This window comes from Schistocerca serialis, chromosome 9 (genome assembly GCF_023864345.2).
Source record: "Schistocerca serialis cubense isolate TAMUIC-IGC-003099 chromosome 9, iqSchSeri2.2, whole genome shotgun sequence".
In the NCBI taxonomy this organism is placed as follows: Eukaryota; Metazoa; Arthropoda; class Insecta; order Orthoptera; family Acrididae; genus Schistocerca; species Schistocerca serialis.
In genome coordinates, this window is record NC_064646.1 from 491178348 (window position 1) to 491203280 (window position 24933).

The 24933-nt window shown below is 39.1% G+C and overlaps 1 protein-coding gene across 1 annotated transcript in view; it reads left to right on the plus strand.

Annotated features, from left to right (window-relative positions):
• The window catches only part of LOC126418980 (ubiquitin carboxyl-terminal hydrolase 32), a 245455-nt gene that overhangs the window by 116967 nt on the left and 103555 nt on the right, over nucleotides 1-24933 (plus strand). The window contains exons 17-21 of the mRNA XM_050086028.1: nucleotides 5654-5759; nucleotides 5853-6026; nucleotides 6103-6277; nucleotides 9241-9392; nucleotides 9473-9668. Of these exons, the coding sequence (XP_049941985.1) occupies nucleotides 5654-5759; nucleotides 5853-6026; nucleotides 6103-6277; nucleotides 9241-9392; nucleotides 9473-9668 (803 nt within the window). The remainder of the gene's footprint in view (nucleotides 1-5653; nucleotides 5760-5852; nucleotides 6027-6102; nucleotides 6278-9240; nucleotides 9393-9472; nucleotides 9669-24933) is intronic.

A 24933-nucleotide genomic window follows, 5' to 3' on the forward strand; every position in this document is an offset into this window, starting at 1 on the left:
TTCGACCATCATCAGTTATTTTGCTCCCCAAATAGCAAAACTCATTTACTATTTTAAGTGTCTCATTTCCTAATCTAATTCCATCAGCGTCACCCGACTTAATTCGACTACATTCCATTATCCTCGTATTGCTTTTGTTGACGTTCGTATTATGTCCTCCTTTCAAGACACTGTCCATTCCGTTCAACTGCTCTTCCAAGTCCTTTGCTGTCTCTGACACAATTACAATGTCATCGGCGAACCTCAACGTTTTTATTTCTTCTCCATGGATTTTAATACCTACTCCGAATTTTTCTTTTGTTTCCTTTACTGCTTGCTCAATATACAGATTGAATAACATCGGGGACAGGCTACAACCCTGTCTCACTCCCTTCCCAACCGCTGCTTCAGTTTCATGCCCCTTGACTCTTATAACTGCCATCTGGTTTCTGTACAAATTGTAAATAGCCTTTCGCTCCCTGTAATTTACCTCTGCCACCTTTAGAATTTGAAAGAGAGTATTCCAAATACTAACAAAGAGATAGAGGGGCTGGCCAGTACTTACCTCAGCTCAGTACGGCCGATAGATACACATAAAACAGAACTGAAAATTTACATTCCTAGCTTTCGGAACTTTGTTCCTTCATCAGGGAGGAGAGAGGGGAAAAAAGGGAAGAAGGGAAAGTGGATTCAGTTACTCACAACCCAGGTTATGAAGCAACAGGGAAAGGTAAACAGGGAGGGTAGCAAGGATGGAGGCATGCCTCCATCCTTGCTACCCTCCCTGTTTACCTTTCCCTGTTGCTTCATAACCTGGGTTGTGAGTAACTGAATCCACTTTCCCTTCTTCCCTTTTTTCCCCTCTCTCCTCCCTGATGAAGGAACAAAGTTCCGAAAGCTAGGAATGTAAATTTTCAGTTCTGTTTTATGTGTATCTATCGGCCGTACTGAGCTGAGGTAAGTACTGGCCAACCCCGCTATCTCTTTGTTAGTATTTGTTTCACATCTCTATGAGATTTTCCATTAATCATTTAAAGAGAGTATTCCAGTCAACATTGTCAAAAGCTTTCTCCAAGTCTACAAATGCGAGAAATGTAGGTTTGCCTTTCCTTAATCTATTTTCTAAGAGAAGTTGTAGGGTCAGTATTGCCTCACGTGTTCCAACATTTCTGTGGAATCCAAACTGATCTTCCCTGAGGTCGGCTTCTACCAGTTTTTCCATTCGTCTGTAAAGAATTTGCGTTAGTATTTTGCAGCTGTGACTTATTAAACTGATAGTTCGGTAATTTTCACATCTGCCAACACCTGCTTTCATTGGGATTGGAATTATTATATTCTTCTTGAAGTCTGAGGGTATTTCGCCTGTCTCATACATCTTGCTCACCAGATGGTAGAGTTTTGTCAGGACTGGCTCTCTCAAGGCTGTCAGTAGTTCCAATGGAATGTTGTCTACTCCCGGGGCCTTGTTTCGACTCTGGTCTTTCAGTGCTCTGTCAAACTCTTCACGCAGTATCGTATCTCCCATTTCATCTTCCTCTACATCCTCTTCCATTTCCATAATATTGTCCTCAAGTACATCGCCCTTGTATAGACCCTCTATATACTCCTTCCACCTTTCTGCTTTCCCTTCTTTGCTTACAACTGGGCTACTATCTGAGCTCTTGATATTCATACAAGTGGCTCTCTTTTCGCCAAAGGTCTCTTCAATTTTCCTGTAGGCAGTATCTATCTTAACCCTAGTGAGATAAGCCTCTACACCCTTACATTTGTCCTCTAGCCATCCCTGCTTAGCCATTTTGCACTTCCTGTCGACCTCATTTTTGAGACGTTTGTATTCCTTTTTGCCTGCTTCATTTACTGCATTTTTATATTTTCTCCTTTCATTAATTAAATTCAATATTTCTTCTGTTACCCAAGGATTTCTACTAGCCCTCATCTTTTTACCTGCTTGATCCTCTGCTGCCTTCACTACTTCATCCCTCAGAGGTTCTCATTCTTCTTCTACTGTATATCTTTCCCCAAGTCCTGTCAATTGTTCCCTTATGCTCTCCCTGAAACTCTGTACAACCTCTGGTTTAGTCAGTTTATCCAGGTCCCATCTCCTTAAATTTCCACCTTTTTGTAGTTTCTTCAGTTTTAATCTACAGTTCATAACCAATAGATTGTGGTCAGAGTCCACATCTGCCCCTGGAAATGTCTTACAATTTAAAACCTGGTTCCTAAATCTCTGTCTTACCATTATATAATCTATCTGATACCTTCTAGTATCTCCATGATTCTTCCATGTATACAACTGATAGCAAGTAGAAGTAAAATAAAAATGTAATTTGGGCAATAAATATGGTAGAAACGCCACAACGTATATGAAAGCACATAAGATGTAGTCATTGGAACTCTTAGTTCATTCCTCAGTGAGGAAAGACGGCTAGGTTGGTGAATCGTTGTCTTCCCCTGTGGTTTCCTCTCATCCTGAGGTCTAAGTGTCCTGCCCCTACTTCCAGCCTCCCACAGTCTACTCTTTCCTCTCTGAGGAGCAGAAGAAATTAACACTTTTGAGAACGAAGATATGTTTTTTTGTATTACATGTGTGTTTGTCAGCAGTACTTAAAAATTTGCCACCCTATGGTAAGGACTCGAGCCATTTTGTTCCCTTGTAATTTCATAGTTTTGTCATGTGAATTTTTTTTTCCTTAGAATTAATTAATTGTTACCTCATTAACCAACAGTATTTCTTGTGGTCTACAGACCACCCAATAACTCTGAAATTCTGAATAATTAGTTCTGTTTCTGTGGAACACTGAAATTGTGCAACTACCATGAATGTCACTGGTTGTGAAACTATGAAATGATTGGATGATTTGCTGTATTGTTAATGTTAACAGTTTAGCTTGGAACATTGATCGTGTAAGGGGTGGTCAAATGAAAATGAGACATATGGACAAAAGTAAGTAACCTGTGTATTATTTCAAAAGTAATTGCATAACTGTTGATACATTTATTCCACTGTGAGAGAAACCCAACAACACCTCGTGGAAAAATGATTGTAACCACTTGTGGTTGTCTGAAGCAAACCGACAACCACAAATATCCTTTAATGTATTTTGTCCATAATGGACACAGTTGAAATCCATGACCGTTCCTTTACAGTCTGTAGAGTAATAACTACTATCAGTTACGATAATTATTCTACACCTTACAACTGTGCTTTTTAAAGGTTCACATGGGTGGAGATCAGGACTGTATAGAGAATGTGTAAGTGCTTCCCAGCAAAACGTCTCTAGTGTACTCAAAACCACCTTGGCAACATGTGGGCAGGCCTAGTATACTCCAGAAGTTGTGCTGCAGAGCCTTTAAACATCCTCCACACAGTTCGAATCTCTCCCCATGTGATATCCATATAGACGCTGGTGGTCAACAATTTTCTCCGGATGAGGAGATGCACAGGTATAATTGTGGTTCCATAGGAAATTGAAAATATTTTTCCATGAAGGTATTGACTATTTAGTCTCACAGTGGTGTAAATGTGTTAACAGTTATGGTGATTACTTTTGAAATGATAAATAATTTACTTACTTTTTTCAATTTCTCATTTTCGTTTGACAGCCCTTTGTATATGAAGAAAGGAAGCACACATGATGTAGTAGTTTATCAATTTGGGTAAGTATTGTAAAAACCATAAACAATCTCTATTTGGAGACAACTGTGCTATTTATTTCATAAAAAATTACTTGTTAAATTAAAAGAGGAATTTCTGGTAATTGAAACATTGTAAATCCTGCACTTTGCTGTATAGTATTTATGTAAGAAGTGCAGTAAATTTCTAAGCCTATTTAAGTTACATAAAAAGACATTCTTGACATGTTCAAATTATGGATGTAGTGGGAAGATTGATTAACAATTGTGTTCGAAAAAAGATGATATATGTTATATCATGATTTGGAGACCGTAGTAACAGATGTCACATCCTTTTCGTGCTGATTTTTTATTAGAAAAACTGGTAGATGTTTCATAGACAGACAGTGACTTTACCGTGTCAGTAACTTGCTGCCATGATATTTTGGAGGAGTGCCATTTTACTGTCCTTGAATCAATACAGAAGGTGACTATTGATTAATGATGTACAGATGATGCAAAACAGATTTAATGGTTATCTTTTTCTTATTATTTATCTGTCCTTACATATATGCAACTGGTTATTAATGATTTCTTCTAAATATTAATATTTCCACATGCTGCCGTATCCACAAGCTTGTACGCAATGGCCTATTATAGTTTCCATTCATTAAATTACTGGTAATTGCAGATGACTAGGCAAATCCATCACATCTGCTTTAATAACAATAATGGAAATTCCTGGATGGGGCAACACGTAAAATAAAGGAAAGGCAACCACTTGGCTCTAGCAGATCGATGCATGGAGCACAAAAGCACGTAACAGAAAACAGCACTTACATTGGCATTTGAACATCAGTTCTGTTTCTAGCAAAAGTACGCACTTTCATACAAATAACCACACACATCCAAAACCGTGCTCCTGTGGCCATCAAAATACGAATTATCGATGCTCTATCATTGAAAGGATTTGCCTGAGTGGGTGGAGGTGCGGATGGGGTAGGGAAGGCCACAAAGAGAGGATACCGGTAATGAGGGAGGTCTTTGCACAGATGACTGCATGGCTGCACAAGATAAGTTGAGTACAGAGGTTACAGCGAGAAGAGGTGTGGGAAGATGGAGAGGGGGAAACTGAGAAGGGAGAAAAGCAGGAGGTAAAAAAGGAAGAGAAATGTGCATACAAACTGTGTGTGTGTGTGTGTGTGTGTGTGTGTGTGTGTGTGAGAGAGAGAGAGAGAGAGAGAGAGAGAGAGAGAGAGAGAGAGAGAGAGAGAGAGAGAATGCCACTGCCACTCTGGTAGTGGGGGGGGGGGGGGGGGGGGATGGAGTAGGAGTAGTGTGGGCAGAAGAGAGAAGGGAAAAATCACTTGAACAGCTTAGTTGGGGCTTAGGTCAGGGGGATCTTCACCTTTTTCTTCATCCCCCCCCTCCCCCAAAATCACCTAAGTTCCCCACCCCCTCCACATCAGTCACCCCCCTCTGTCCCCTCTCCCCATCTTCATGTTCTTGCCTCTTTGTGTGCTGTGTCCTCTGTGTTCATTTCACCTTGATGTGTGGCCACACAGTCATCTACTCAAAGAACTGCCTCTTTCCTGCTACCCCTTCTTGTGTCCTCTCCTACCCCCTCTTCACTCCTGTCGGCTCAGGAAACTGCTTTCAGTAACAGAGTATCAATAATTAGTCTTATTGTGGCCATGAGAGAATCTGTTTGGCTACCTGTGTGCCTGGGTGGTTGTGTGTGAATGTTTGTACTTTTTCTAGACAAATAGCAATTGCTCAAAAGCTAGTGTGAATGCCGTTGCCTGTTAGGTGTTTCTGTGCTCCATGCATCGATCTGCTATAGGTAAGTGATTGCCTTTCCTGTATTTTACGCATTGCTTCATCCATGATTTTTGGTTATTATCATCATCATCATCATCATCATCATCGTCTGTGGCCAACATAGTTTAGTAGCATTCACCCGTTGCTAATAACTTCATTTATTTCAATATTACTGATTTGGTTTGTAACCATGTAAAAGGTAGAAAGTAAAGAGATATTAAGATTCCTGTGCCTGTTCCAGAGCAAATCCGCTAGGGATGAAGGGTCATATTGCTAAGAGATATGGGGATTTGATCCATGACATATGGAGTGGAACCGCAAAAACGATAGCACCTCTGAAGCTCAGGGTTTGTTGATAATTCTGAGTACATCATATTTGAGGATTATTACAAAAGATTTTGTAAGCAGAGATACCTTATTTGGAATTTTGTCGGTTGCAGTGGACAATAGGAAAGTATGCACCACGTTTCAATGGTTTTCAGCAGCATGATTCACAAGAGCTGTTGGCCTTTCTTCTCGATGGGTTACATGAAGATCTTAATAGGGTGCATGATAGACCTTATGTAGAGCTCAAAGACAGTGATGGAAGACCTGATGTCATAGTGGCACAAGAGGTATAGTAGCAAACTGCGTTACTGTTAACTTCATCTGCACTGATACATAACAATTAAATATTAATTATTGTTTAAGGCCTGGGAAAATCATATTCTTCGGAACAAGTCGATTATAGTGGACCTGTTTCATGGCCAACTCAAGTCTAAAGTGACATGTAAAGTGTGTGGCCATGAGAGTGTGAGGTTTGATCCATTTAACTACCTCTCATTACCACTGCCTATGGAGAGCTACATCCATGTGCAGGTTATTGGTGAGTATGGCTTTACCCTTGTACATATTATTTCCTAATTCTTATCCATTAATGTTGTCTGGTGCTTTCATCCACAGACATAAGACAGCATCATATTTCTTTTGTTGATTGTCAAGTTTTTGCTATACTGAGGTCATTAGCAAATGGTTCTTCAGTATAACCACAATTAGTAAATGTTTCATAACATGTGTCGTTGGAAATATTACATGTAAACTTGAACCAACATGTAAGTACTCAACAACAGTGCCGCATCATAAGTCAAAAATATACAGAGTAAAGAATAATTCAGAGAATGTAATAGCTAAAAATAAAGTTATACTTCAAAAAGAAGTTGCAAAAAAATATTAAAAGAATAGCTAGGCCCTATTACCTTACCTAGGTGTAGTGTGACTAAACTGCATGCATCTTTAAAACACACTAAAGAAGGCATCAGTTTCCAAAATGACAACATCCTAAAGAAGTTGATTCTTCAGAATTTAAATAAATGTGAACCTTTCACTAAGTCAGCCTTATGTAAGATAAAATGTGGAGCATGCCCTAAATAATACAAAAGGGCATGCTGAGAAGTACTGCCTCTGTATTTTCGATGTGAAAACTCTTAAAAGCTTTTTAAGTAAAATGAAAGTTGCTAACATTCTACAGCTTTATACTCCATTCCTACATATTTATTTCCCAGCATAGCCATCCTAGTGACAAACACATTTCTCCTAGTGAAAGACCAGTTCGTTGATACCTTACACCTGCCAGCACTCCCAATTTAGACAGTAAACTCCAGATTTTCCACATTTTTCTCCCATCTTTGGTTATTCCATTATTTCTCCTGATCTTTAGCTAATTATGTTCAGAGTCAAGTCATTTGTTAAGAAAATCCGCCTCTCTTTTTCTTTGCCTATGGTCAGAAGCCCTTCATTCATTAGTCAATTTTAGTAAATATATCTATTTAAGTTTATAGAAATCAGGATGTCATGCCCATCCTGTATATTGATTGTTATTTTTCAACAGTGTAGGAAAAGACAGATTGCTACTTATTATAAAGAAGACATATTCAGTTGCAGTCAGGCACAATTAAGACACTTAACATAAAGCTTTCAGCCACAGCCTTCATCAATGAAAGAGAAACACACACCATTCATACACACAAGCAAGCACCCTGGCCCAAGATGCTGGAGTTGGCAGTCGTGTGTATGAGTGGTGTTTGCTTATGTGTATGAGTGGTGTCTGTTTCCCCTTTGTGGATGAAGGCTGTGGCTGAAAGTTTTCCGTAAATGTCTTTCAATTGTGCCTCTCTGCAACTTAACACGCCTTCTTTATGATAAGTAACAATGTCTTTCCTACATTGTTGACATTCCTGCTTGCATTTCCATTTTTCCTCATTACTGCACATTTTGTAGATTGTATACTCATATTCCTCAATGCTGTCCTGTTTGGACTTGTTTATATGTGGTGAAATCTTTAGTCGTATGATTTTACTTAAATGCAAAAAAATAAATATATAAAAAGATAAATGAATCCCAACCTAGTACCAATTACCTGGGTTGTGCTACAGCTAAGGGGTATAACAATAATGGAAATGCCTGGATGGAAAAATGTGTAAAATGATACCTAAAGCAATCATATGCATGACTCACAGAAAGAAATAATAGAAAACACAAATTTAAAAACTTGAAAATAACAATATTTAAAATTATGGTCAAAGTATTATAAGTGATATAAGTGGCATTATAACTGCCTTTTATTGTGGGTTTCTGTGCACCATGCACTGCTCTGCTATAGTTAAGTGGTTGCTTTTCTCTTATTTTACAAATCTGTTTGGTGGGTGGCGTACTTCTAGTGTGCTCATTTGCATTTTTGTAGCCATTATATGGCTCTGTGATCTCATAGAGAGATCACTTGCCTTGAGACTATACTGAAAAGAAGCTGAATACCTCTTGATTTTTAGAACTGAATCTCCCAATTTTTTTAAGTTGGTAGATATGATACCGTCACTCGAGAATGCTGATGGAGCCACAACCTCATCTCCACTTGCACTGCATCATCACTATCAAAGTGAAGTTCTTGAAAGTATTCTTTAAGTTATGGAAACAGACGAAAATTGGATGGGGCCATGTCGGGACTGTATGGAGGATGATTGTTGACAGTGAATGCAAGGTATAGCATTGTTGCAGATATTCCTGCGCTCACGTGTGGTCTGTCATTGTCGTGCTGAAGGAGAGGGTGCCCCATGTGTGAATGAAATCTTTAAATTCAAAATTCAGTTACTGCACACTGTTTATCACTCTCCAAAATAATTATGTTGGGTTGTTTCGTGACTTATATTCATACTCTATGTGATAGAAGTAAACCATTGACACAGTCCAGTAGTTGATCTGAAGCTCCCATATTTTACTGGATTTTTTGCAAGTACGTACTTATATGTAATGTTTCCAATGTTACATGTTATGAAATGTATAAATGTAAATGTTGGATAACATTGTTGGCAGCAGTATCACATGGGGCACGTTCAGCCACCTGTTGATACAGCATTCTTCCTCTGGACACATTCGCCCCTTCCCTTGTGGATAAGTGAGAACTCTGTTGTGTGTTTATTTGTACAGTGTAGGTGAGCATAATGGATGCATGTGTAGTGTAGTGTTATGTTGGTGCTGAATGACGACGACGATGACAATGGAAGGGAGAAGGTGAAAGCCAGTGCCTGCACATGGCCTATGCCTCTCAAATATCGCCAAGGGGGTCACCAAGCTTACCCAACAGTTATTGTTGTTGTAGAAACACTTTTTAAGTGCCACAGTTCAATCATGTATTGAAAAATAAAACATTCCAATCAGAAACAGGAAGATAATATACTCTTTGCTGATTATTATACTGCATATATTCAGGCACATTCCACATTTACTATTTGTTTTGTTAGGCTATTATTTCCTTTTGTACAATTTTGATGCTGTAACGTTTTTTTATTATTGCAGTAATGCGATTGGATGGATCTGTTCCTGTAAAATATGGCCTAAGATTGAACATGGATGAGAAATACAGCAGCATAAAGGCAGCATTGTCACCGTTGTGTGGCATACCAGCTCACTTATTAAGACTGGCAGAAGTAACCGCTGCCCAAATAAAGGTACTCGACAAATTAATCCTCACAGTGTAATTTATTAAAGTGTTTTAAATGACATAACTTAAATATGTTTGATGGAACAGACTGTACCACCAGATGATCAAAAGATAAAAACTTTGGTCGGTGGTTGCCTCTATGCTTATGAGCTTCCTGAGATTGGTTCATTATTTGGAGAGGAAGAAAGACTTTCGATTTGCTCACAACGCTCTAACAGAGATGGACAAACATTTGTCGCAATCCAGCGGTCTGTACAACCACGCCCACCACCACTGGGTTCAGGTCAGTGCAAATTATTATATATGTTGGCATCACAATATTTCCTTGCATTATCATTAAAATAATTAACAGGTGTGATTGTTCTAGACAGTGAAGGGACACAGCCCCTTATTTTACACACTACTACAATCTAAAAGACTTAAAAAGACAGGACGTTGTTCTTTGTAACTGTAGTCCTATCCACAATTAAACCATTCAAAATTTCCACCTGTTTAAAGAAATTAATTTTATGGAAAAGTGTAATGCCTTTGGGATTATTTTTCAACTGTTTTCTTCATTCTGCATTTATTCTCATAAATGTTTGCTAGATATCAACATGAAAATATTGAAGGAGTACCTTCAGGGAAGTGGAATGAGTCAAGTTATACATTGATAGGTAGAAACAACCACTGCTGGCTATTTCTGTAAAGTATACTAAAAACAAATTGTGACCAGTGATAATGAACTCAAACTGATAATGACAGTAATTACTCCTAGATTATTTGATGTATGTGTTTAGGAGAAACCAGCCGCTTCAAAAACTTCTCCTTACATACTACTCAGCCCGTGGTATTATCTAATACTTTAAATAAATTATTTTAACTGTACACAGACCACTATTAGATGTCTATAAACAAGGAAAATCAGGATCTATTTGGTACAAATGTTTTGTTTCTCCATTTAGTATTGTAATTGTCTCTATAGTTATTTGGAAGCTCTCACTTTAGGAAACATTTACCCTAAAAAAAAAGCCTCGTGAAAGTATTGCAAATTGCTGGCTTTGCATAGATACTGTTTTGGTTACACTGAACAGCTCTGGCAATTAGTCGTGCAAGTAACCTCACACTGGAAACATTTAGGTGTAGAACGTGCTGTGCATGGTGCGACAGAGCAACTCGTGAAGCTATGCATTTACACGTTTGACAGAATACTTGATTCAGGGCTTGTCACATCACTCGAGTGTGATACGATCGTCACATTTGTGTGAGGAGTATTTCCAACAAGGAGTGTGATGTCATCTGCAGTTGCATTTTGAGGTTACGGCCCATGCTGTTTGCGACATTCCCAAAGAGCCTAAATCACAAGTGACATTACTGGGCCCCTGCACTTGACTTAAAAGTACTAGTTACCTTTTATCTGTTACCCAATGAGTTATGTACTAATTCAGATATCCCCCTCTCATGGTTCCTTCGTAGGAAAAGAATCATCTTTGTCTTTTTAATCCTCTTACTATTACTCGTCTTAACCTGCACTATTTTACCTGTCTGCCTCAGTAGGTGGGTGGTAAATATGGCTGACTGGCATGTGGGAGGGGGTGGTTAATTGCTGGCCACAATAGACATTTTATCGACGTTGAGCCAAATGTTGATTTGTCCTCATCTTCAGTTCATCATCCTCATCAACGTGCAATTTGCTGAAGTTACGGCAGGGAGACTTGCATTAGGTGAACAAACAATGCCAGACAGTCTTCCAGCCATTATGCCATACCATCATTTCATATTTCCCCCCGTCTTGTCAGCGTGTTCCTACAGCCCTTGGGTTGTTAGTAGACCCCTTGGGTTGTTCGTACACGTTTTTCACGTGTCCAGAGCAGGAAAGCTGTTAGAAACATCTAGATTGGAAAGATTGTGTGTGTGTGTGTGTGTGTGTGTGTGTGTGTGTGTGTGTGTGTGTGTGTGTGTGTGTTTCTTGGTCTGATTAAAAAAAATTGCCTGTGCTGTCATGAGTACCAATCTGTTCTGTTTCGTCCCGTATTTTCTATTGTTGTGTGTGGTGTGCCCCAGTAACTTTGTGAAATATGACATATTATTTGCTGTTATTTAATACCTGTAATTTCTTACACCTGGTTCTTTAGAGAATCAGACTCCCATGTACAAAACAGCTTCAAAAGTGTGATTGTATTTCACATGAGTTAATGCATTTCAATTCTGAACATAAGGCATGTAAGCAAGAAAAATATTTTGTAAACGTAAAAAATTGTGTAAGCTTTTCTAGAATTCACTAACAAGGGAACATTTCCAAGTGTCAAAAAACTGTCTTGATGTAACTTGGTGGGTGTGCCGGGGGGGAAAACAATGCAATACCTATTTTTTGTTTGTGTCAATTTCACTTTGAAGGGATAAAACACTCCCCGAAAGGAATTTGGCATATTAGGTTTAGAGGGAGTAGCTTCGAAACTGTGAAATATATATAAAAAAAAGTGTTTTTCATAAAAGTTGAAGTGTAAAACATTCTTGAAAAATACATAATCAACTTTTGAAGAAAATTAAAAATTTGTAAATTAACTCCACCATCATTAATGCTATTTGTGAAATGGAAATTTTTGTTACAACATAAATTAAAGAAGCTCTCATGCCAGATACATACATACGTCCATGTTTAATAAAGCTAGTTTCTGTATTACAATATTTGGCAAATAAGGTGTACACAGTGTGCTGTCAGAGTACGTGGAACATACCTAATTAAAATATCTAAACATTTGTTATGATTTGCATTATTTTAGTTTGTGTTTTGGTTTATGTTTTAAACTGTTATATTATGTTGGAAATTATTGTTCTTTTACCTTTTTAGTGTACCATGTCACATACATCTATTTTGTTAGTTGAAAATAGTAAATACAACAAAACTTTTTTTTTTATACCCACACTGAGAAAGTAAACATATTTCAAATTTCTTTTGACTTGTTCAGACGTTAATTTACCTGATTTTGATGCTGTCAAAATATTTGGGGATTCATAAAAAGATTCTCAAATTCTCAGTTCAAACTCTCCATTAATTTCTTTCAAAATATTGAAAAGGGGGGTTCGCAATTTATCAGTTTCAGAGACTGATGGCTGAATTGTGTAAGTGAACTTCGCTTTATGATGCATCTCCATAGACTCTCAAAAAGAAGACCTCACAAACAGTCAAACAAGGTATGGCATACTATCCACCAAAAACACTCACAGTTCTTCATGACACAACAACAGTGATGCCAAGAACTGTTTTGTACATTAATCTGTTTCTGAAGACCAAATGAATCAGTGAAAAATCACCACCACCACCACCACCACCACCACCACTGTCCCTGGCTGCAGATGCCAGATTGTGAGCAACTGCACACGATGGGAGAAGTGATGTGGTTGGTGGCGGTAAGGAGGAGGCCGAGGTGGGAAGGGCAGGGAGAGCTCAGTACTGGTTGGGGACAGTAAATGCAGTTTGTGGGAGCGTACAGGGACGAGGTGGAGAGAGGGCAGGACAGGATTCCAAACCTACTTCCTCCTTTGTAGTCACCATGACCAACTACATCTTCACCTACAATTACTTCTCGTTTGAAGGCATCCCATACAAAAAAATCCAGGGTATGGCAATAAGCACCTGCATAACACAGTCCTATTCGTGAGCCATCTAGAGAAATTGTTCCTAACAACCAGATTCCCAAACCTCTGGTTCAGATTCATTGATGACAGCGTCATGATCTGGATTGAGGGTGAGAATGATGTGTCCACATTCCTCCAGAACTTCAACAACTTCTCCCCCATTCACTTCACCTGGTCCTGCTGAACCAACAAGCCCCTTCCTTGATTTTGACCTCCACCTCAAGATGGCTACATCAGCAGTCACCCATTCCATATCAAGAATGCTTCTATACAGCCTAGCCACCCGTGGCCGTTGCATCTGTTGTGACAAGCAGTCCCTATATAAATATACCAAGGAGCTCACTGAAGCCTTCACATACCATAATTACCCTCCTAATCTTGTATAGAAACAGATTTTCCATGCCTTATCTCTCCAGTTGTACCTCATCTTCCAAAATCCCATCGTCCGACAACAGAGGAGCATTCCCCTTGTGACTCAGTACCAACCAGGACTGGAGCAACGAAATACCTTCTCTTCCAGGGTTTCAACTACCTCTCATCATGCCCTGAAATGAGGAATGTCCTACCCACCATTCTTCCCACCAGTTTCACAGTGATATTCTGCTGCCCACCAAACCTACACAATATCCTCATCCATGCCTACACAGCCCCTGCTCTCAACCCCTTACCTCATGGCTCATATCCCTATAATAAACCTAGATGGAAGACCTATTGCACACATCCTCCCACCACCGCCTTCTCCAGTCCGGTCACAAGCATCGGCTATCCCATCAAAGGCAGAGCTACCTGTGAAACCAGTCGTGATCTACAAGCTAAGCTGCAACCACTGTGCTGCATTCTGCGTGGACATGACAAGCAAGAAGCTGTCTGTCTGCATTAAGGACTGCCGACAAACTGAGGCCAAGAAGCTGGACCACCCAGTTGCTGAGCGTGCTGTCCATCACAATGGTCTTCATTTTAATGACTGTTTCACAGCCTCAGCCATCTGGATCCTTCTTATCAACACCAGCTTTTCTGAACTGTTCAGGTGGGAACTCTTCACTGCTATTTATCCTCTGTTCACATAACCCTCCTGACCTGAACCTACATTACTCACTGTCCTTTACCCAACTATTCCCACTCCACAGCCTTCTATTCCACAAAATACTCACTGTCCTTTACCCAACTATTCCTTCCCTGTTCCCACTCCACAGCCTTCTATTCCACAAGTGCTCTGTCTTTTTACGTATCTTCTTTTCCACTCCCACTCCCACTCTCCTGAATGCACTTAGTTGCCCTAACCTCACCCCACCTTGCCCCTGTATGCTCCCAGAAACAGCACTATACTGCCTCCCATCTGTACCCTAGTCTCCCTCCCCCTTTGTGCCCGAGTCTCCTCCTTACCCCCACCACCCAGATTGCTTCTCCCACCATGTGCAGTTGCTCACAGTCTGGCCTCAGCAGCCAACGACAGTGGTCATGTTTGTGCAAGTTGCATTTGTCCAAATCTGTGTGTGTGTGTGTGTGTGTGTGTGTGTGTGTGTGTGTGTGTGTGTACACACACATTGACTAATTCAGAAGAAGACCCTGGGGCCAAAAGCTTACATGGTTAGTAACCTTTTTGTAATGCATTTCTGCGGCTCAACATCTTTGCAATATGGTCAGTAACAATCTGTCTTTTTCATAATATTGTCATTTTTCTGAAGACTGATATTTGAAGATTACATAAATATTGCAACATGTGCTAACACAAGCTGTTACCATCCCCAGCTCTTTCTGATACCTCTCTTCAGTAGCTGCAGCCAAGAGATGCTGCAGTTTGTGCCTTGCAGTCTAATGTGGTTCGCCAGCTAGCAGCTTGTGAGGTACAAGGCTGTACCACTAGTTGGCAGACTCACAATTTGGTCTGCGGTGTTGCCGAGAGCTGCAGGTCCTGGAGTATTCTCATTGGCGCTTCCTGTTACATAAGCTGGCACTGACAGCTCTACAGCTGTCTCATCTGCCGCTCGCTACTATTACGGAACCGTACATCACCACACGACTTCTGGACCTCACTGTACTCTTCAGGAACCCTTTCTCGTGGAACGCTGTGTGGATTTCTAGATGTGTCTACCTGTATTTGTTAGCAGTAACTGAACGTTTAATGTAGAACAAATGTGTGCGTTACTGATGTGTGACTTTATATTGTGTGTACAGGTAGGGAAGATGCCAATGATAAATCCAATTAATATTTGCTGAATACTAAGTGATAATTTCAGCTGTGTGAATTCCTTTATAGTTCTATCAGTTCACAGGAAGTGGACCTGAAACACACCATTTTAGCATTGATTTGTGATGGATGGATGTTTGACAATTATGGAAAAAGATAATGGGCTACAGTTTTTTGATTGGAGCTCCATGATATAGCAATGATTGACAATGATTATGTATCTGACTGTGAAACATGTGAAGAGTCCTTCATCCCAGGTAACATCCCTTCTTCAGAAAACAAAGCAAATTTTGAATATAAGAAATCTGCAGTTAAATTTTGGAAAAACAGAAAGAAGGGGAAAAGTTCGCTTTCATCAAAAACGGCTCTGAGCACTATGGGACTTAACATCTGTGGTCATAAGTCCCCTAGAACTTAGAACTACTTATACCTAATCAACCTAAGGACATCACACACATCCATGCCCGAGGCAGGATTCGAACCTGCGACCATAGCGGTCACGCAGTTCCAGATTTAACGCCTAGAACCGCACGGCCACACCGGCCGGCTCGCTTTCATCCATGCATGATAAATATAGCTAAGTTATGTTAGTTAACAGCTGTCTCATGGGGAAAAGTATATTCTTCGTGGTGGCTTGAAACATGGTAAGGTGAAGGTATTCTACTCCTGCATCTGCATCCATACTCTGCAAATCACATTTAAGAGCCTGGTAGAGGGTTAATCGAATCACCTTAACAATTATTCTTTTACTCCAATCTCATACAAATGAACACCTATGTCTTCCCATGCAAGCTCTGATTTCCCTTACTTTATTATGATCATCATCTCTCCCTATGTTGGTCGGCATCAACAAAATGTTTCCACGTTCGGAGGAGAAAGTTGGTGATTGAAATTTTGTGAGAACATTCCACCATAGTGAAAAACAGCATTTGTCTTAATGCTGTCCACCCCAAATCCTGTATCATTTCAGTGACAGTCTCTCCCTATTTCGCGTTAATACAAAACGTGCTGCCCTTCTTTGAGCTTTCTCAATGTACTCCATCAATCCTATCTGGTAAGGATCCCACACCATGCAGCAGTATTCTAAAAGAGGATGGACAAGCAAAGTGTAGGCAGTCTCTTTAGTACATCTGTTAAATTTTCTAAGTGTCCTGCCAATAGAACGCAGTCTTTGGTTAGCCTTCCCAGAATATTTTCTTTGTGTTACTTCCAATTGAAGTTGTCAGTAATTGAAATACCCAGGTATTTAGTTGAATTTGACATTTAGATTTGGCTGATTTATTATGTAATCGAAGTTTAACGCATTCCTTTTAGCACTCATGTGGATGTCCTCACACTTTTTATTATTTAGGGTCAATTGCCAATTTTTCCACCATATAGATATCTTTTCTAAATTGTTTTTCAATTTGCTTTGATCCTCTGATGACTTGACTAGTCGATATATGACAGCATCATCTGCAAACAGTGTAAGACAGCTGCTCAGATTGTCTCCTAAATCATTTATATAGGTAAGGAACAGCAAAGGGCCTATAACACTACCTTGAGGAATGCCAGAAATCACGTCTGTTTTACTCTGACTTTCCGTCAGTTACTATGTGACCTCTCTGACAGGAAATTGTGAATCTAGTCAAATAACTGAGATGATATTCCATAAGCAAGCAATTTCACTACAAGCCACTTGTGTGATATAGTGTCAGAAGCCTTCTGGAAATCTCGAAATAATGGAATAAATTTGAAATCCCTTGTCAGTAGCACTCAACACTTCATGTGAGTAAAGAGCTAATTGTGTTTAATGAGGACAATGTTTTCTAAATCTACATTGACTGTGTGTTAATTGACCATTCCCTTCAGGGTAATACATGATGTTTGAACACAATGTGTGTTCCAAAATCCTGCTGCGTATCGGCGTTAATGATATGGGCCTGTAATTTCATGGAGGACTACTACTACTACTACTACTACTATTACTACTGGTAATAATAATAATAATAATAATAATAATTACTGCTACCTACTACTACCACCTTTCTTGAATATTGGTGTGACCTGTGCAACTTTCCAGTCTTTGGGTACGGATCTTTTGTGGAGCGAACAGTTGTATATGATTGTTAAGTCTGGAGCCATTGTATCAGTGTACTTTGAAAGGAATGTTAACTGGAATACAGTCTGGGCCGGAAGACTTGCTTTTGTTAAGTAGTTTATCTTGCTTCACTACTCCAAGGATATCTATTTCTACGTTACTCATGATGGCTGCTGTTCTTGATTCGAATTCTGTAATATTTACTTTCTCTTCTTTAGTGAAGGAATTTTGGAAGGCTGTGTTTAGTAACTCTGCCTTGGCAGCACTATCGTCAATAGTATTTCCATTAGTATTGCACAGAGAAGGCATTGATTGTGGCTTGCCGCTAGCATACGACCAGAATCTTTTTAGATTTTCTGCTAGGTTTCGAGACAAAGTTTCATTGTGGAAAGTATTATAAGCATCTCATATTGAAGTCCACTCAAAGTTTCGAGATTCTGTAAAAGATCACCAACCTTGGAGATTTTGCATCTGTTTCAATTTAGCATGTTTTTTTCATCGTTTCTGCAACAATATTCCGACCCATTTTGTGTACCAAGGAGGATCAGCTCAGTTATTTGTTAATCAGTTGCTGCTGATACTATTTCTTTGAATTCAACCCACATCTGGTGTGCACTTGCATTGTTAATTTGGAAGGAGTGGAGTTTGTCACCCAGGAAGGAATCAAGTTAATGTTTATCTCCTTTTTTTGAATAGGTTATGTTTTTCATTTATTTTTGGATGATTTGGGGGTTACAGTATTTAGTCTTGCTATGAAACCCCTGTGTTCATTAATGCCTGCATCCGTTTGGATGCTTGTTATTAGATCAAGATTATTTGTTGCTAACCATTTCCCTGTTCTCTGACCATCCTTGCTGTAAAACTTGCCCTATGCATCCTCGTACCACCACCTATACCAGCCCTGTAACTGGAAAAACATACTCCATCAAAAGGAGAGCCACCTGTGAAACGAAACGTCATATACCAACTGTTATGTAAACACTGTTCTGCCTTTTACATCGGCATGACTATCACCAAGTTACCAGTTTTGGTGAGTGGGCATAAGCTGGAGGTGTATACTTTCAACACACTGTATCCTGTTGTAGAGCATTTTCTGCAACATGACAATCGTGACCTCAGTGCCATTTCATCTCAGGTGCTGTCTGGTTTCTTCCGTCAGACACCAGTTTCTCAAAACTCCGCAGGTGGGACCTGCCGCTACACATCATTCATTCTTGCCATCCACCTGGACTTAATTTGCATTAATTCCTCCTGTTTTGGCTGTTCTTGACAGTAACCATTCCTGTCTTCATTCACTTTTAGTTTTCTGCTTTTTTCATTTCTTGACCTGTCTATTTTTCATCATTGTGTTCCTACCTCTATTACATATGATGCACTTAGCTTTTCGCTTTTATTAAGTTGTGTACGATATTTTAGCTGTAATCACTGTTGCCATATTACCTTATCTTCCACCTTGAAACTCTCAGGTTTTCAAATCTCACCTGGTGCCACCCCAGAAATTGGTCTTTCCGTCTCATCTTGTGCTCCAGGTCTCTCCTGACCTGGGGTTTTGGGTGACTTTTCTCAACTGTATCCCCTTTCCAAAACTCACCAGTCATTTTCCTTCGAGCTTCTTTTTTCCCTTTCGATCCTTTTGCCAGGAGGTGGAGCTACTGGCTCCAAAAGCTTGCAAAGTGTAATACCTTTTATATGTGTAATCACTTACCACTTCTTGGTGAATAGGTATTTTATCCATCGAATCTCATTGTACGTGAGGTCAAAGACTTTGTTTATCTGATGACACCCCAAGGCTCGACAGTGCAGGTACAGCTGTTGGACCTATATGGCTTTTGATGATGGAAGACTTTCTGAGAAGATTTTCACATCAAATTTTACTGCATGATTATGATGTCATTCCTCTCTTGAGAAACAATATTATCAAGCTGCAGTCGCTAGTACACAGTCAGTTCTCATCATCAAGGTGTTTGGATGTATTGAAGTATGCCTGGTACAAAGCAGGATATTTAGAGGATCGCCTGCCACACTTTGCGACACTTGCTTAGTTTTGTTTTTTCTTATCTTATCCATTGTGTGTATTATGTGAAAAAATTTAGTTCACTTTCAGTGAAAGGTAACAAAAACATTACATTTTAATCATTTTTATACAGATTTTGTATGATAATAATGAGTTACTTATTATTTTCATTTAACAGCATACACATGCATGAAAAGGTAAACTATAAAAAATAAAATAAAAACAAATTTTATTGAAAATTTAATGTGATTTACATAATACAACAAAAATATATAAAACAGATAACTTGAATAATAGTTAGTGTAAGATATTTTAATTAGATGTGTTGCACATACTCTGGCAACACATTGTGTAAAACTTATTTACCGAAAATGGTATTGTAGATATCAGATTTATTACACAGGGAAGGCGTGAAAACTTCTGTAAGTTGTAACAAAAGTTTCCATTTTGCAAAATTCATTAATATTAGTGAGGTAATTTGAAAATTTTCGAATTTTTTTCAGAAGTTGATTGTACAGTTTCCAAGAATGTTAATTTCATTTCAATTATTGTATAATATATTTTATGGTTTAAAAGCTATTTTCTCTAAACCTATTATGCCAAATTATCTTTTGGGGGTGTTTCTCTCCTTAAAAGTGAAATTAACGACAAAAAAGTCTTGCATTATTTTTCCCCTGTGCACACTCCCCATGTTTCATCAACAGTGTTCATTGACACTTGGGAGTGTTCCCTTGTAAGTGCTCTCATCGTCGAATTTTGAATAAATACAGTCTGAGTAATTTGTGAGCTTTGAGTTATATTGTTAAAAAACAGTTTCTAACTGTAATAACTATCTTATCCTCTTACACATTTGATAGAAGATTACAATTCTTAATGAGTAGATTATGACAGCATTTTAAATTGTTCAGCTTGGTCATTGAAAATAAAATTTTTGTCGCCCCTGGAAACTGTTACTGAGACACTTGCAACTGTAACTATGCACCATGCAATGCATTAGTCATTTAGTTATATAGATATGTTACTAATGACAAGCCCTCACTATATCTACATTTTTGTGCTGTTCAATTCCCTTTTCATGTCCAACATTAACTTAACATTTTGTGTTTTGATATAGGTATGTTGCTCGTCAATATGTGATTTTTGTTTTAGATGTTATCTTTACTGATTTGAAAAATCAGAACACTGGGAAGTGTGCAATAAGATGGTGGGTTAATTATCAGTTTATAAAGTTCATTGGAAGGGAACTGTTCAGATCTTGGCAACTATCATATTTTACGAACTATAAGATGTGCTTCCCTCCCCCCCTCCGCCCGCCCCCCAGAAAATTGCCTCTAAAATTCTGGTTTCTCATGTACTTGAAATTGAATGTAAAAGTCTCCAGTGTTTGATTTAAAATTCTCACCAGTGTTAAAAATGGCCACACATTTGATGCCATGGGAAACCTATCTCTATCTGGCAACATTGGATTCAACTGGCGGTAACAGCACACCAATGCGACGAACAGGAGTTGCGAAGATTTACAAGCTTGCTGACACTGTCTCTCTCCTGCCCTTCCATCACAAACCCAGGACGCTGTCTAGCCTGTAATGAGTCATTACAGTATACGGTGCCAGTGAACTTGAATTGAAAGTGATTTGTGTTATCGTTAACAGTACAATATTTTTGTTAGTAGCTGGTTCCGTAATGGAAAAAAATAAAAGGTATTCATATGATGTGGGCTATAAATTGAAAGTAATAGCATATGCAGAACTACATGGAAACAGAGTAGCATTTTGGCTCTCCACCAACAGAAAAAGCCATCAGTGATTGGCAGGTAGGCAAAGAAGAACTGAAATAAATGAAGAGTAAATGTCCAAATAGAGAACTGAATGCAAAATGGCCAAAACTAGAAGATGGTGTACTGAAGTTAATTCGAGGACACCATGAAAATGGCATTGGAATTAATATAAAAATGATTAAAGTGCATGCTTGTAAGCTAGTGCTATGGTGAAACTTAACAGACTTTAAGGATGGAGTTGCTTAGTGCTACAGGTTTATGAAGCATCAGGGAGATGAAGCATCATGGAGACAGTGTGTGAACCAAAACCAGAATATCTCATAAAATGCCATAAACGTATGAAGAGAAAATATCTTTCATCACTTTATAATACAACATAAAAAAAGTGTGGATCTAAGCCAAATAGCGAGTATGGACAAAACTCCTCTGACATTTGATGGGCCGAGAAACGGAACTGTTGCCATGAAGGTGCTAAAACTGTAACTATAAAAACAAGTGAACATGGGAAAATTGCACCACACTGTTGGGCTACAGGTTGTGCTAACGGTACTAAACTTAATCAAGTCATCATTTTCAAGTGCAAAAACAGTGCCAAAACCTGAAGTACTGCCAGGCATTGCTGTTCACATACATGAATAGTGTTGGATGGTTGAGGCTGGTATGAAATTATGGATTAACAGATTGAAGGAAAGGTACTTTATTAAAGACAGATACTCTTCTTGTGCTAGATCAGTTTAGTGGTCATTTGAAAAATTCTGTGAAAGAGAAATTGAGACAGGGAGATACAGAGCTTGCTGTTATTCCAGGAAGTGCAGCCTCTTGATGTCTCGATAAATAAACCATTTAAAGGGTGTATGAGAGAGGAATGGAAGGAATGGATGATGGGTGAAACCCAACATGAATTTATGCTGAAGGGAGCTTTAAAATGACCTACAATCAAACTCATGTGTCAGTGAATAAGACACCTGTGGTCTAGAGCGAGAGAAGACATTATTGTTAAACCTTTCAAAAAGTGCAGCATAAGTAATGCTCTCGATGGCAGTGAAGAGGACAGTGATGATGATGAAGAAGAAGAAGAAGAAGAAGAAAGTTCAGATGCAGATTTTCAGGGAATCTGCCACCAAAAAACTGATCCTGAACTTATAATCCTACCTGCTGACAAAGGATCCACCACTCTGATTTTGAACTGCAAGAATTAGGTCATTAGCAGTCATATATGCCCACCTACAAAACCTGCCATGGCAAGTCTCCTCAAATACTTAGACCCATCCCAGAAGCTCTCTCTCTCTCTCACTCCTACCTTCCACATGCCTAAATGTTTCCTAATGTCCATAATCCCAACTACCCAGGACATCAGATTGTCACTGGTTGTTTTGCCTCCACTGAGAGAATCTCTGCACTCTTAGATCAACACCGTCAGCTCGTAACTGCAACCTACCCTCCTATATAGAAGATACCATAGACCTTCACAGTTCCTGTTCCTTTACCCCACAGTGCCTCCCTTTACACTAACGTCCCTCATGTCCATGGTCTTGCCACTATTGAATACTACTTTTCCCAGTACCCGATGGATTCCAGACCTAAAACTTCCTTCCTAGTTATCGTGACCAGCTATATCCTCACCCACAATTACTTCTTCTTTGAAGGCATCACATACAAACAAGTCTGGGGTACGGCAAAGGGCACCCGTGTGGCACCATCCTATTAATGGGACCATCTGGAGGAATCCTTCCCCACTACCCTGAATCCCAAACCCCTCACCTGGTTCAAATTCATTGAGTAAATCTCCGTGATCTGGATCTAGAGTGAGGATACCCTACCCACATTCCTCCAAAACTTCAATACCTTCTCACCAATTCGCTTCACCTGGTGTTCCTCAACCTAACAAGCCACCTTTCTCATTGTTGACCTCCACCTCAAATGTGGCTTCATCTGTTCCTCCGACCATATAAAACCTACAAACCACCAGCAATACCTCCACTTAGACTGCTGCCACCCATTCGACCCCAGAAGTCCCTTTCTTTCATACAGCCTAGCCACCTGTGGCCATCACATCTGTAGTAACGGGCAGTCCTTCTCGAAATACACGGGGCATATTCAAAATAATGTGAACATTGATAGTAATGGGATAATCGTGTTTGACGATCAACAGAGCAGGAAAGCACATGTGGCACTGGACTGTGATGCATGAATGCATCCAGTAAATCCCCCTCCCTCTCATTCCTCCACTACCTTCTGTGGACCACCAACAAACAGTCCAGCTCCACACATTAAGGTGTGTCAACATGAGGAGCTCAGAAATATGACCCACATTGATATTGATAGTGACCAGTTTCATTTTTCCTGCATTTTTGTGTAAGTGTTTGCTATACTTTCAGAACATTTAGTGTGCCTTTACAATAATAGATTTATTTAATGTCCTTTGGTTTGTAGTTATTTATCATGTAAAAGTATAAAAGAATCATTTATTAACAACACTGTAAATTAAAATTTCGTAGAATATTGATGTATGCCACAGGAAAAACATATGAAATGAAAGTAAAGTCAGCCTCGTGGCTGGTAGCTGTTTGTTATATATTGTTCCAAAACACAGCAAGAATATTCAGCACACAAATTTTGTGAAAATATGTCTTTGACTTGCACTTTTTACTTTCTGTTGTCATTATGTATTTTGCACAACCTCTCTCTTAATTGTAACTAACTGAATATGTTTCTATTGTTAATATCTGCTAATATTGTGCTCATTTTTGTTACTGTGATAGCTCTCAATGTGTGAAGGCCACATTGTTTTTCAGAAAGACACAGAAGTTGTTGAAACTCAAGACTCAATAATCTTAGCTACAATTTTTATTAATTAACAGTTGAACTAACAAGAAGTTACATAATTGTATCAAATTGTCTTGGAAAAACTGTAAAGCAGGGCTCAACAACTCACTAGTTTTCAGTGTGAGCGGGCTCTCATGTATGAGCAAAGCAGTTGTGGCACAGTGGGAGTGATGCAGATGTGCATGCACCGTGTGATCGTGACAACATGGTGAAAGTGTCAACTGTGCATTAAGGGAGGGTTGTTTTAACAGGAGTGCCATCCAACAGTGACAGTAGTGAGTTGGAATTGTGTGACTTAGGATTTAAATCTACAGTGTGAGGAATCTTGTCCTTTTACACAGTGAAATAGATTTGCAAAATGTATATAGTGTGCCATGAGACACTGAACACTTACAGGAAGTTCAGTTCACAAATGCACTGTATGTGTTAATACATACAAGAATCATAACAAGTTGTTGTGCTCATTGCTGAGCCTCGTGACATTATTAGGAACATTGAAGAAAGTGCAGGTGTGTCAAGGAATTTATTATTTTATCTGTCTACAGACATAATGCCAGTCATATTGGGAAATAAATAAGGATTCATTGTGCAACTGAATGGGAATTGCAAAAGCTTCCAGTGGCCAATTCACACTAATCTGCAGCTCAAAGTAATTGATTTGCAGTGCAACATAACAGTGACTTACAAAGACATTCTAGATTTCTCAGAGCAATGCCCTCAGGAACAATTTCCTTGTTTACACCACTTTCTTCACAGGTCCCCCTTGTGTTCTCTGTGACAATGAAGGTGGTACAATACTTCCAGCTCGCAGGCCTGCGCTGCTCATAATATGCTTGTGGAGCATTCTTGCTGTGTAGCTTTGCTATAAAGTTATGAGATGGTATTGCTCGACAGTCCTCATATTTGTGAGAAATTTTATATGTCAGTTTGGTGATAACCTGACATTAATTAGTCTTATGTGATATTTTGTTGAATATGCAATGATATTGAAGGAAAAACAAAGAATAAGAAGTATTTCCTGTAGCAGCACAATGATGTGTTGAGG